This window comes from Nerophis lumbriciformis, linkage group LG02, assembly GCF_033978685.3.
Source record: "Nerophis lumbriciformis linkage group LG02, RoL_Nlum_v2.1, whole genome shotgun sequence".
Classification (NCBI taxonomy): Eukaryota; Metazoa; Chordata; class Actinopteri; order Syngnathiformes; family Syngnathidae; genus Nerophis; species Nerophis lumbriciformis.
Window position 1 is genome coordinate 33,109,590 of NC_084549.2, and position 15,337 is coordinate 33,124,926.

General features: G+C 40.1%; 1 protein-coding gene across 1 annotated transcript in view; it reads left to right on the forward strand.

Moving 5' to 3' along the window:
- Positions 1-15,337, forward strand: part of ptk7b (protein tyrosine kinase 7b) — a 169,440-nt gene that overhangs the window by 116,766 nt on the left and 37,337 nt on the right. The window contains exons 2-5 of the mRNA XM_061961205.1: positions 1,022-1,318; positions 9,927-10,029; positions 10,114-10,298; positions 13,280-13,427. Of these exons, the coding sequence (XP_061817189.1) occupies positions 1,022-1,318; positions 9,927-10,029; positions 10,114-10,298; positions 13,280-13,427 (733 nt within the window). The remainder of the gene's footprint in view (positions 1-1,021; positions 1,319-9,926; positions 10,030-10,113; positions 10,299-13,279; positions 13,428-15,337) is intronic.

The window sequence follows — 15,337 nt, forward strand, 5'->3', positions numbered from 1 at the left end:
AGTTGGTAGAGTGGCCGTGCCAGCAATCGGAGTGTTGCTGGTTACTGGGGTTCAATCCCCACCTTCTACCATCCTAGTCACGTCCGCTGTGTCCTTGGGCAAGACACTTCACCCCTTGCTCCTGATGGCTGCTGGTTAGCGCCTTGCATGGCAGCTCCCGCCATCAGTGTGTGAATGTGTGTGTGAATGGGTGAATGTGGTAATACTGTCAAAGCGCTTTGAGTACCTTGAAGGTAGAAAAGCGCTATACAAGTATAACCCATTTATCATTTATCATTTATACCATGGGATCAAATTATTTGCATTCCTGTTATTAGAAAAAGCATAAAATAGATGATAAAAAATGAATAAATAGGGATGAATGGTGGTTGATGACAATTACACCTGAGTTTATTACCCACATGAGTAACATTCTCCCCTGGGCGATCAATAAAGTTCATTTTAGTCTTTTATAAATACAATTATTAGTTAATTTATTAATTATTAAAAATATATTTTTTCCATTTATATCACTTTGTAAGGAGTTATTTGATTACTGTTTTTCCAACAACAATGAATAACACAGCAACATGTCTTAGGAATATGTAATTTTATAATTTTTTGTGAAATTAATCAATGCATAATAATCATGAAACGTAATTATTACTCAGACTATAATCGTACAGTCAAAATCTGTAATTGTTGCATCCCTACATTGGTGTATGTGTTCTTGGTTTTGGTTAAGGGTTTTAGTCCCTGCAGTGAAATGTGGTTAAATAGAGCAGAAAACATGTATTGCACTGTCCTTGTAGAACCATCATGAAAGATTCAAGTGTGCGTGAGGATGGGAGTGCAACAGATCACATCTTATTTGAACAAAACATGTCTTTCCAAACTGATGGCACATGACTGGTACAAGAATGTGTGTGGCCTGACTTTGTGTTGGATCGCGAACATCACTGTGTCACAAACTACATTTGTTTTTCTCCTATGTAAGCTAACTGGTCGCTTCTTTTCCCTCTGGTTACCTCTCTTCACACAGTCCTGTCCATCCACGCTGTCGCCATACAGTTCACCAAGGAGCCGAAGTCCCAGGATGCTTTGCATGGCCGCAGCGCCATGCTCCGCTGCGAAGTCAGCGATCCGACCAACATCACGTACAGCTGGCTCCACAATGGCCAGCCCCTGGACAACAGCGAGAGACGCTACCAGGAGGGCAGCAATCTCAAGTTCACCGCTGTGGAGCGCCAGCTGGATGCTGGAAACTTTGAGTGCGTCGCATTAAACATGGCCACAGCGGAGGTGCTCCATTCCACCAACGCCTCCTTCAACATCAAATGTGAGTGTTCCTTTTCAGGCCGCGTTCTGGCCGTGCTAGCCTGATTTCCTGAGTGAAAATGACCAGTTGACAGGGTTTCATAATGGCAGCCAGGATGTGCATCCAGTTTCTGGATCAAAAAATCTAAACAAAAGTTGCAGTGTAGAATGGCGGTTAAAATGAGCTGAAGGAATGTTTCCACTTTGTAGTCTTTTTCTTTGAGGCTTCCTCTCCCCTTCCTAAAGGTAACTAGATATGTGCCACAAAACATGTGTTTCTTGTAACTTTCTGTTCTTCGTTACATCACACTCTCTTTTCAAAAGCCTTTTGTCTGGATGTTACTGTGCTGTACCTTCTAGCTATGTAATTATTTAGCTTTAGTGTAACAGCAGTGTTCTTTCTCTGTACTTTTTGTCTTCAGAACTAGGCAGAAAGTTTTCTTTGTGTTTTATTAATTTATTGCAATGGTTTCACAGAATGATACAATGTATTGTCCTTTAAAGGGGAACTGCACTTTATTTTTTAATTTTGCCTATAATTCACAATCTTTATGAGAGACAAGAACACGTCTTTTTTTTTAATGCATTCTAACTCGTAAATAAAAGTCAGCTTACAATGGAGCCAATGGGAGCCAAGACGTCATTGCATCTATTGCATCTATTTGGACCATAAAACCCAATAAATAACCATCCAAAAAGCGCCAACAATACTCCATCTACATTTGGTGACTTGAATATTCAACAAATATTAGCGATATTTTTATTATTATGGTGAAACTGCACAATTTTTTTTCTCAGAATTTTCAACTAACTTGAAGTGTTTTGCCAAGAGGATTATTTGTAATATGTACATTTTCAGAATGTGCTTGTTTTATTTTTGGCCAAAGTAAGATATAGAAAATTATTTTTAAGTTGTCTTTTTTTTTTGTAATTATTATGCCATGATTTTATTAATACTAAGGCTTATTGCAAGAAAGCCTAAATGAGGTAAAGCCTAATCTTAATTCTCTATTGTCTCCACCAGCAGCTATTTGTGTCGTGTGATGTTACCTAAGCATAGTTTACAAAGAAACTCATCAGTTTTTACAAAGTGTTCTAATGTTGATGGAACTTCATTAATGTGTTATGCTTAAACATGATCTAGTGTGTTAATAAAGCTGAGTTGAGTCGCTCCAGTCCAATAATAAAAAGAAAAACAAGTCAAACATGATATACCAGTTGTCATGACACAAAGTAAACTACTACTATCTGGTGGCAGGTGATGCATGTAGAGGATGTTTATGGAGTTTAATCCCCTTTGAACATTGAGGAAATGCATTGTAAATATGTGGTTGTAAAGCAGTTAAATTATATAGCCTATTTTAGAACCTCATATTGTACATATATATTTTCTTTTTGATTGCACATCTATGTAAATAGTAGATGAAAAGATTGTGTAGGATGTGAAAGATGTTACTCATAATGTAACATTCATTCACGCAGCTTCATGTTCAGTTTCCAGACATACACAACAATTTTTTGTTAGAAAATACTACTTCTGTTTGTAATACATTTAACTATATATATGGCAGAAATACTTTTCTATTTTCAAGTAATACACCTTTGTGTCAACAAGCCGTTTTGAAGCAAATGCTCAATGAGAACTGAGGATTTAGAGTTGACTTTGCTTTACAGATGCATTTTGCTAGCTTGGAGGCATTTATTCAGTGATATTTACACATGGGTAATTTTCATTTTGCATGGGAATCTGACATAGCTTGCTTGGCATTATTATTATTGAGAATGCATTAAAGGAGCTGTTTGCAACAATGACATGCCTGCCTAGAGTGCGCTAACGCTGAGCACTTATTAGCTTTGTTTGATGTCAGCTAATGATAGCGGTTTCGCAAAGTTAATCTACTAATGTTAGGTATCCTATAGTAACAACAACATGACTGCAAATTGTTAGTTGCTTCTCTGGGACTAATTTTGTGTATGTGCACACGCTTTGCTAAAACATGTGTATGAGACAGCAGTGAGGGACAGCCTAAGCACCAGACATTCTCCCTGGTCCAATGCGCAATTTTTTATGAAAACATTTAGTAATTGAGAAAATTAAATATGTTTTGTTCAACAACTAATAGAAACATAAGCTAGTCGGTGGTTTAAAAAATGTAACTTTGAGCAAGTTGCAAACAGTCACTGTAAGTATTTCCTTTTTTGTAACTCTTAGTAGGGTAGCCACCCGCAATAGTGTTAATCACACTTGAGTAGTCCAGCTGGTCCACCATCAATTTGTTTGAATTTAGAATCAATCTTTCCATAAGAAAATGTATAGAAATTACAATGATCAATTCCAAAATGCTAACATATTTAAAATGTTTAACTTTAAAATAAATCCAATAACAAAAGGAAATGTTGAAGGCAAATCACCATACCGACATATTCTGCTGAGCAGCCACACTGTAATTTGGCTCAAAGGAAGCATTCTACAACCCATGGAAACACCTTAATCTGATTGTGTTTGGCTTTTGAAAAGTCGGACTAACACCTAAATTATGCGATTGAAAACCAGATGTCTCCAGTGGGTGTGTGCTGCTACAAGGGACCTTTCATGTAGCACATGTGCCAGTCTCAACAAGCGGGACATAACCTGGAAGCGGATCCCGTTCAATGAAAAACATAGGCAACAACTAAAATGAAGAGGAGAGTGTTTATTTACTTCACAAATTAAAAGAAAATAACATTTTGAAGCGCATCGATGGGAGAAAAAAAAGAAACTGAGATTCTGTGTGGAGTTTGCATGTTCTCCCAGTCACTGCGTGGGTTCCCTCCGGGTACTCTGTTTTCCTCCCACCTCCAAGGACATGCATCTGGGGATAGGTTGATTGGCAACACGAAATTGGCCCTACTGTGTGAATGTGAGTGTGAATTCTGTCTGTGTTGGCCTTGCGATGAGGTGGCTACTTGTGCGAGGTGTACCTCGCCTTCTGCCCGAATGCAGCCCCACCTGACACAACAACGACATCCTCGGCTCTGATCCCACATCGGGGCAAGTGATTCTGAAACAACTCAACACAATGACAAACCTTGAAAGGTGACCGGTGCAATGGATGCTGAGTAGATACGGTTAATAATGTGAGAGTCCAGTCCATAAGGGGTTCAGCAGGGCATCCTCTTGCATGTAGACATGTAAACAAAAATGCCTTGTTATGGTGTGTTGTCATAGGTCAACCGGAAAAGCAATACATTAATCCGTGTTAAAATAAATTAGCGTCCCTCAGTGAACGGAAGGCATACGGCGTATGACAAATAGTCGCATTAGAGAGTGTGCATAGACACTGAGACTTCACATGTAAGTGTGTAAATACAAAAAAAATAACTATTGGAGAAATCAGACTAATTTAGTGTATGGAAACACAGTCGCTGACATCTGTGTTGGCATCACACTAAACAAAATAGTTTTAAAAAGAAACCAAATAGACTGTGGTGGAATTAATCAATCCTTTACATTAGAGAGCTTCTGACATAGTGACATTTCAGACGGTGTTTATTGGACTTTAGAGAGGCATTTGTCCAACCTGTAGATTTGTTTGAATTTAGGGATTACAATAATGTTGGCCCTGCGATGAGGTGCCGACTTGTCCAGGGTGTACCCCTGCCTTCCGCCCGAATGCAGCTGAGATAGACTCCAGCACACCCGGCGACCCCGAAAGGGACAAGCGGTAGAAAATGGATGGATGGATTATTATGATATTAGTTGTATAGCTAAACCCGTCAAAGTAGTATTCAGCAATAACTCTTTCAGGATCAAATTGTATGCCTCGTTTGGTTTGCGTGTATCAACTCATTTTCTCTGCCATAATGTGCAGGTGGGCTCTCTGTGGATCACTTTACATAGATCAGATCCTGTTATGACCAATGTTCTCATATTTCTCCAACATACATTTAACGGGCGATAAAGCCACACACAGCTTTTAAAGACCCCCTCTGGCGCTAATTCTGCCTGAGCATTCACTCATGTGTATGTTACTTTGCGTGCATAGTAGTAAATATAAGCTATAGGGGGAGGGGGTGGTCTTCATGTACTGTACCACAGTAGGTTTTATCCCCCACCTTCATCTACCAATCCCCCCGACTCCTCCTCCCAGCCTCTGGCGAGAGGGAGAGAGTTAATTTATCTTGCTCTCAATGGTGGGTAAGCAAATCCTGTCAGTTGAGAGTTATTCAGAGTAATTATCCCCCCTCTGCGTTCACTAATAGGGGTTCAGCCCCCCTTCGTCCCTTTGTCCCGCTTGGTCACTGGGTCTCCATGGCGAGATCGCGTCCAGCAGAGGCATCGGGGCCAAGCCTCGCCATTGTCAGCATGTTGTTGGTCCTGGAGGCGACACTTGGCTTGACACCGCGGAACAACATGCAGACAGACTAATGTTTTGGAACACTCTTGCATGGATGTGCAACTGGCACTAGCAAGACACTCAGTCACATCCTTGGTTAATCTGCACGAACAAAAGCAACCACACACGCCATCTTGTCCTAATCACCCAGCGTGTGTCTTACCTAGGGATGATGTTCGAAACCGGTTGTCCCGATTGTTCGATAAGAAAAGAACCGATTCCATGGATTCAAATCCCTTTTTGAAAACTGGTTCCCATTATCGAAGCCACTATACCGTATTTTCGCGACCATAGGGCGCACCGTATTAAAATGCGCCGTGTCCGTTACGGGTGCTATTTCTGTACTTAACGCATAAATAAGGAGCAACGTATTTTTGGGCGCAGGCATGGTTAAACATACGCTAGCTTAAAACATACGCTAGCTTAAAACATACGCTAGCTTAAAACATACACTAGCTTAAAACATACGCTAGCATGCATGGACGCTGTTTTAAAAAGGCAGCTGGAGCAAAGCTGAGTTCGGTTGTACTTTATTGAAGTATTTATCAATGTACTCACATTATTTTTTGATCAATCCTCATCCACAAATCCATCAAAGTCCTCATCTTCTGTGTCCGAAATGAACAGCTGGGAAAGTTCTCCATCTAACACAGCAGATTCCCTCTCCTCATTTTCAAAGTCAGTCTCGTTGTCCATTAGCATAGCAAGCAAGCACAAGAGTAAAAGCCGACTTCTCTTGCCCCATTGTGCGTATCGATTCGCTACCGTGCTAATCCCCTTCTTCTCCACAGTGTGCTTCACCGGGATGTCGAAAGTGAGTGCCACCTCGTCCATGTTGGTGATGTGATTGTCGGCAATTTTTTTATTTACAACGCACATAGCAGCACTATATGCTCACTGGGGACGTGCCTTTAGCGTCCTCTCTCACCTGAAACCTTCACCCTATAACGGCCGCATGCTGTCCTCAGTCATGTCCGCTTTTCCTCCATATAAACAGCGTGCCGGCCCAGTCATATAACATCTATGGCTTTTGGAACTCCGTGCACACACAACGACCTATCTGGATTCAATAAGAGATTCGATAAGGAATCGGTTTGATAAGAGGATTCGATAATGGGCTCAAACTCGATAATTTCTTAATGAACATCATCCCTAGTCTTACCTGTATTTTATTAGCAGCTGTGCTTTCAAAACCTCTTTCCTAAATACAACCTTAACTCCCTCTGCTCTCATCCCGTCAACGGCTATTGTATTTTTATCAAAAATGACCCACACACCAACCATTAGCTTTACTCCGTCACGCCATTTCATTGAATCTTTTGAATATGAAGCCCAGGGGTGTTGGCCTTTGTCAAGCACAGCTGATCAAATCTGACACCACACTTTCCCTCAACCTTCTTTATCTATTTATTTATTCCACAGCGTGAGCCCAGCCTGTATTTACATACCCATATGGTCCTGCCAATCTAACAAAAATCTCTTAGAAAGCATCTTTTATGCCGCTTTCAGAAAATGGCAACAAACAAGTTCACTCACACATACTGCTACTATGGTGAAGGAATCTGCCTCAACAATATTATTTTCTTAAATCATCTGTTGTCATCCCCGTGTTGATCCGGCTTCCTGTATTGTCTCCCACCACACAATAATAATTATACATCCTTATCGGTGGCGTGTAAGGCCAGGCGTACTCTCAGTCATTTAGACACTTAGTCATGCATTCTGTGACGGCTTATAAGCAAGTATGTGTGCCTCCTAATAGGTTATGAAAGAGTGCCTTCTGTTTGTCAAGTGGACAGCTGGTAGAAACCTGAGCTAAGGATTTAGGGGTTATAGAATGTGCAACTGTCAAAAAATCCGGGTCAGGCTTCATTTGGTCATTAGAATAGCATAACCAATAATGTCCGATGTGTCAAGAGTTCATTGAGAGTGTCAATTGTTCTCTGTCGACAGACTGAAAAGTGTGTTTTGCATGGTTTATCTAAATGCTCACACTTGCTGCCCAATTTGAAATTAGGATAACAAGCATCTCGAGGCTTACCTCTGAATTTGTTAATTAATCAACCAGGGTTAGCCTCGACAGCGACAGTTTGGGAATGGTGTATGCTACACCGTTGGGATGAACTAGAACAGAGATTGGGATTTAGGCCTTCTCTCTGACCAAAACATTTTCTTCTGGATGAATGGAGAAACGATTCCTTCCAGAAAAGTGAAACCTAATATAGTTGCAAAGAGGGCTCTAATTTTCTTTTATATTCACTTCCTTTAAGTGTAAATGGATATATAGCCAAATATGTGTTCATTTGCTCAGTTCAACCTTTGGCTCAAACCATCCATCCATCCATTTTCTACCGCTTGTCCCATTGAGGTAGCAGTGGATGCTGGAGCCTACAACCAACAACCACAAATCCCAACAGAATGAGAGTTAAGTCGAGCAGCGCTTGGCAGTGAGCTAAAAGCTCTGACCAGTTCGCTCATTACCTGGCATGGCTCTTAAGGGGTAAGAAAAAGTATGATACACCAAGTACACAGCCACACAAGCTAGCATGCATTACATATATTTGTAGCTATGAAAGAGTTGACAAATAAGTGTTGGTTGAACCATTACATTGTTATATTCATTCTGCAAAAAAAAGACTCACAAGAAAGTGACAAAACGCCATATACTGTACAGTTATTGTTGTTGATGAATACTGCCGGAATCTAACACCCACCTGTTGTTCAGGGCAGATTTGATGATAGTCATTCAACTGAACTGAAGTGAACACCACCCTCCTCCCCCCCATTGGGTTTTATCAAAACCCTAAGCTAATTAGAGGCGGTCCTTGTAGCCTAAATGGTTCCTCTTCGCCTCGTCTATCTTCCTCTTCACTAAGTTAGAGCCGCTATTGTCAGGATTGACCTTGACTGAAACACACAATTAGCATAGTTGTCAAAGACTTTTAGAAGTGTGTACACAAACCTGCATGCTTGGGGGCACTTGTGTAATTTCCCTTCCTCATTGCAGTATGGGCTGCATCTCACTCATCACTGCATGCACACACACCTCCTTGACAGATGCAAACAAACACTTGTCCAACTTTAGCAAGATGTACACAGTTGTTGGGGCATCTGTCTTTGGACAGCACTAAAGACTATTGCCTGGCCAAGACAGGGGGTGTGAAGGCTATTAGATAAAAATATATTCAGTATGACAGGTATCCCCTGAGCACCCTCCTGCCTCTTGCAGGCACTCTGCCTCGCCACTGCTGTCTCCGGTGGATGCCATGCATATTTTATTGAGATGATACAAACCTTGATGGCTGCAGCCACGGGCCATAGGAATGTCAGATACATTGTAACTCAGACAAAAATATAATAAGCTCAATGACAAGGTGCTTAATGGCAGCAACCCAAACAAATGAGGCATCGGGAGAATGTGAAATACAGTACTTCCAAAGTCAAGTTCTGTGAGTCAGATTTCAATATTTTATCTCTAAATAATCTACACAGTGTATGTTCTTTACTTGGGAAGTTACATTTATTTTTAGGAAGTGATGAGGTGAGGCTTACACACATCATATTTTTTTGCAATTTATAGGCAAATTCTTGGAGGTTCAAGGTTCTCCAGATTTGTCCTAGTGATGCATCCAAGTAGGACAAAGGATCAAATTACTTTTGTCCTCCTTCTTTGTGCACGTTCATCAGTCACAGCCACACCGTAGATCAAGTTTCGTGATCCTGTGCATGGGCTTTTGCTACTCCTCATAATGTAATATTCATTCATCTAGGCTGTTTGAATCAAAATACAGTGGGAGCCCATTTTTTTCTTTCGTTATTAAAGTACAGCATAGTGCCACTCAAAGCTACTGATTGTACTCCATATGGTAACTCTGTATTGTGTCCAAGTGTGTCCTCAAGTTCTAAAAGTCAGTTGTCAAGTGTGACAAAATGGTTAAATGGGTACTTTCTTTGGGGTACTAGCACAGTGATAATTCATTGTTATGGTATTTTTTTCTACTTGTTTATGTATGTTTGAAAGAAAAAAGATAAATATTATGATCTAAATAACATGCAAAATGGTGTAGTAATATTGAATGGAAGTACTGCCACAGTGATGCAGCTATTAGCTTAATGTGTCATACATACATCCCATGACGGTGAATAGCAGGAGGCCACTTAACTCAATTTCTCCTCCTGTCTTTCTCCTTAACACTTCTTGTCTTTTTCTCCACCCACTTAAAATCATTCTGTGTTTTTTTTTTTGCCCTGCAGGGTTAGAAAGTGGTGGCGTGACATTAAAAGAGCCCGCCTCAGAGGGGGAAATTGAGAGCTCTGCACGCGTCACGCTTCGCTGCCACATTGACGGACACCCACGGTTAGTCCTCAATTCCACTCTTTGGCATGCAATGTACAAGAACATGTATCAGTCTGTCCTAACCTCATTTCTTCTACTTCTCAGGCCTACATGCCAGTGGTTCAAGGACGGGGTAAAGTTGACAGAGAAGAGTCATCAGATCAACAACAAGGAGCGTACGCTCACCTTCAAAAGCGCCACTCCGGACGACAACGGCCTGTTTTACTGCTGCGCCAAAAATGCAGCCGGTCATGTCTGCAGCAATAGCAACTTTACTCTCAACATCATAGGTCAGAGTTATGTCAAACATTGAGCGTCTAATGACACAACATGGGCTCAGTTTTGTATGTTTTTAGTATTGGATTTAACATTTCCTGTTTTATATTCAATATGTTTACTTTACTGGAGTGCACTGTAACAGACCATCAGTGTATTTCTATTTCCGCTTGCTAATTTCAGCTTGTTTTTGCATTTTGTTTGCTTGTGTGACACTTACTGTTGTCGCCAGTGCACCACAGAGAGAAAGAAATACAGTACATTCAGCATCTGCCTTGGAAACCCAATGCCCGCTTCAGACTAATTAGCCAGCTGCCACACACACACACACACACACACACACACACACACACACACACACACACACACGCGCACACACTCACACACACAAACATGTAATATTAGCACCTGTTTAATTGTTGAGTTTCCAGTTACTGTGTTATTACCAGTGGCACTTCCATGGGGCTTCTTTTTGAGGCAGCCTTTACAGATAAGCAGTTTTGCAAAGCAGTCACAGCTTTCCCGCAAACCTCCTGGGTAGGGCAGGTGTACTATGAGTGTTCTGCAAAGACTAATTTGGCCTTTAATCATAATTACTCCAAGCCATATAGAATTACAACGGGGTATAGGTAGAGTACCACTTTCTAAAGCTATTAAATGAAAGCAAATTACAGATAGCCAGTGTTGGGACTAACGCGTTACAAAGTAACGCGTTACTGTAACGCCGTTAGTTTCGGCGGTAACTAGTAATCTAACGCGTTATTTTTTATATTCAGTAACTCAGTTACCGTTACTACATGATGCGTTACTGCGTTATTTTACGTTATTTTTTATGTAGTATTGGCTAGAAACTGAGGATCTGATCGTGTTTTATGGCAGCGAAGCAATGACATGCTTCTGATTCTTCCTCTGCGCTCTCTGTGTGTATGTGTGGGTGTGGGGAGGGTAGGGGAGGGGGGTGCGCAATACAACGTAAACCGTTGGCCAACAAAAAAGTAACCACAGAACACTATATGACTATACGGTATAGTGTTCTGTGGTTACTTTTTGGTTGGCCAAGCGGACGTGACGACAGGCTGTCCTCACTCAGGTCCGCACGGACCTGGAGGGGCGTGCCTTAAGTCCGGCTGGAAATCGGGAGAAATTTGGGAGAATGGTTGTCCCGGGGAGAGGCACTGAAATTCGGGAGGGTTGGCAAGTATGAGATATTCTCACTTCTTTTCTTTTGTCTAGCACAAAGAAAATAACATTTTAGTTAAATGTAAGTTGTGTCTTGGATCAAAGATCCCGTCTCCTGCCCAAAACAACAATTCAAATCTGCCTGGTTAGGCTCTGTGTATGTCACGTGTGCCTTCCTTAGGTGAAGCCAGCTTTACAGCTATGTTGTTGATTGATTGATTGCAACTTTTATTAGTAGATTGCACAGTACAGTACATATTCCGTACAATTGACCACTAAATGGTAACACCCCAATAAGTTTTTCAACTTGTTTAAGTCGGCGTCCACTGATTCATGATACAGATATATACTATCAAATATATACTAACATCATAATACAGTCATCACACAAGATAATCATCAGAGTATATACATTGAATTATTTACAATCCGGGATGTGGGATATGGGGGGGGGGTTAGGTTTGGTTGGTATCAACACTTCTGTCATCAACAATCAGCATCAACAATTGCATCATCAGAGAAATGGACATTGGAACAGTGTAGGACTGACTTGGTAGGATATGTATAGCAAGTAGTGGACACAGAGAGAGAGATCAGAAAGTATAAGAAAAAATTTCTACATTTGATTATTTACAATCCGAAGAGGTATTATGTGGAAAGGAGGGTGTTAGTTTAGGGTTGTAGTTGCCTGGAGGTGTTCTTTTAGTGCGGTTTTGAAGGAGGATAGAGATGCCCTTTATTTTACACCTGTTGGGAGTGGATTCCATATTGAAGTGGCATAGAAAGAGAATGAGTTAAGACCTTTGTTAGTTTGGAATCTGGGTTTAACGTGATTAGTGTTAGTGTTATGCTGTTTGTTACTTATGTATGTTATGTTGCAGCTATTTAAAATAGTTTTGTCAGTTTGTTCTGGCCTGAAATAAATTGGCCCTTTGAAACATATCTTTGTCTTTGTGTGTTGTATGTAGACCACATTGCTTAGCAGAGTTCAGTGATGCAAATGCATGTCAAGTTGATCAACAGATTGTATTATTCTCCAGTGCAATAACAGTACTGAAATGATAATGATAATGAGAGCTTTAAAAACAAAAAGTAGAAGAAGTAACTAAATAGTTACTTTTCACAGTAACGCATTACTTTTTGGTGTAAGTAACTGAGTTAGTAACTGAGTTACTTTTGAAATAAAGTAACTAGTAACTGTAACTAGTTACTGGTTTTCAGTAACTAACCCAACACTGCAGATAGCCATACAATAATGCAGATGTTCTGATTTTGTGACGGCAACATTAAACAAATCAACATCATTAAGTTTCTCAGAGATTCCATTGTGGCATTTCTTTTGTAAATTGAAATGTTCACATTTTTGCAGCACTGCAACTGTCATTTCTGTGACTGCTCTTGCTTGAAGGCTTTCTCACTCCTTTGTAAACTGTTAGACTGAGAGAGGTTGGCGTATCGGATTTAGACAACAAATGTAGTTTCATTTAAATCAATTTAAATTCATTTATTTTCAGCCAAACATTTTGACTATTCATTTTGTATATTTGCAGTTTTTACAACTACTGTAACTAGTCAGGTTTCTATCAAATTTTTTGAGATATTTGGGTAAAGCAGTGGTTTTGATAAGCCAAAGTTCAATGAAACATTCAGTGTGACCTCATTAAGTAGGGCTTATGAGGTGTTGACACACACCAGCACCTGAGGGCCTGTGCTGCTGTTGGCAGCTTTTAATAAATGGCAGTGCACATACAGGAGAGCTTGATGGTCTAATGCTTACAGATGCAATCATGGAGATGTTTGTCTACCTCTCTAACAGACAAGAGCTTTCCCCGTCCAGTGGTTACCCCTGAGGACCAGGTGGTTCTGAGGAATGAAGAAGCTGTGTTCCACTGCCAATTCACTGCCGTGCCGCCTCCTACGCTGGAGTGGTACCATGAAAATGAGCTGCTAGTGAACAAATCTCGGTAAATACTTTTGCAAAACTCTTGTATTTTTGCCGCTCAAATGTTTTTTCTTGTTCCCGCATCTTTCTCCTCTGTTTCCTTCCCCATTATGCCTAATAAGTTTCAGCTCTGCTTGTCATACTGTGGAGCAATGGTGCATTCTCTGGAGCCCTATAAACTAGAGCCCTTGAGTCGTACTCTGTTTTGTTTTTGCTGTTGCAGCTCAAGCTGGAGATGAATTGCACATTAAGGAATGCTGTTACTGAAATATGAATGCTGTAAAGTTCCTCTATAATCTACTATACTTCATTTTAACATGGCTGTTTTCTCTTGAGAGGCTTTGTAGGTCTCCAGTGTTCTTGCACAGGGTGGAAAAAGCCCTCAAGCTGCAATCAGCTTACCATGTCCCCTGTAAACATGTAAGCTCTCGATCACGTGTGTTAAGCGGCAAGCCGGCAGGAAACTATAGAAAAAGAAATCTGCTATTTTTTATATGATTTAAGTTTTTTAAATAATTACGTTTATGTTTCTTGTAGGGATGTAACGGTAAACAGTGATAAACAGCGGTAAAATTCCAGACGGATAGTAAAACTGTTTACATTTATAATTATCAAAAAAACATCATTTATTAATGCATTTTAGGCAACACTGCTCATTTCCTGGAAACTGAGTCGTTTGGCTTGAGAAAACTTAGCGGAAAGCAACTACGCGGACCTTGTTCCAGAGATTTTCCCTCCTAGTAAACAGAGCCGATCACTTTGTTTCACTTTATTTTTCTCGCTTCACTTCTGTAGCGTAGAGTCTGTAGTGTGTTGAAGAGCGCATTGCTGTTATTAGATGGCGACAGGTGTGTACAAAATTGGAGACAGACGCATTTGTCCCATATTAAAAGTACACCGTAGAAGAGAAAAATATGTGATGTTGCTCTCAGTTTCCCAATACAGCGTCTTTCACTCAACTGCTGTGACTGAGAGTTTTTAACGTGTGGAAACATGCTGCAGTCGATGTGTAGGGAACGTTGCCACAACTTGTTTATAAACTCTTGCCATTTGTTTACTGGGATGGCCACTCGTACTTTATTTAACCGCTAACTTTATCAGTGTTCCAAAAACATCAATAATAGCTCAAATGTTTTGTCATCTCATCAAATTGAACACAGGCTGTGAACTGTCCAACATGCCGGGTTGTCAGTGAGGCACAAAGATTGTGTATTATCACAACTGTTTATTTTTGTTTGACTGAGCCACATGGTGTTGTTGGAGAAGAACAAAGCTTGTTTATTAGACTCTGTCTTCATTAGCCAAACAGCAATGTGTTTTATATTGATATCAAATATTAAACACCATGTTTTTTACATTACTCATTTAAAAAAATATTACTTTAAAAACCATTCATGTGACATGGCCTTTTTTTTAATGTTTTATGATGTATAATTAATTCCTATACGACATGTTTCTGCTCAAACTCCTAATGGATCACTCCTGATACAGCATGTACATGTACACACATTAATACATGTAAATGTACATAACTTAAAAAAAACCCTCTCTCTATCAAAATGTTAAAATAGCATCATGTAATGAAAAAAAGCTGACACGTTGATACTAATAATGAACAAAAACACAGATATCTGTCTTTAAATACAAACCCCGTTTCCATATGAGTTGGGAAATTGTGTTAGATGTAAATATAAACGGAATACAATGATTTGCAAATCATTTTCAACCCATATTCAATTGAATGCACTACAAAGACAAGATATTTGATGTTCAAACTCATACATTTTTTTTTTTTTTTGCAAATAATAATTAACTTAGAATTCATAGCTGCAACACGTGCCAAAGTAGTTGGGAAAGGGCATGTTCACCACTGTGTTACATGGCCTTTCCTTTTAACAACACTCAGTAAACGTTTGGGAACTGAGGAGACAC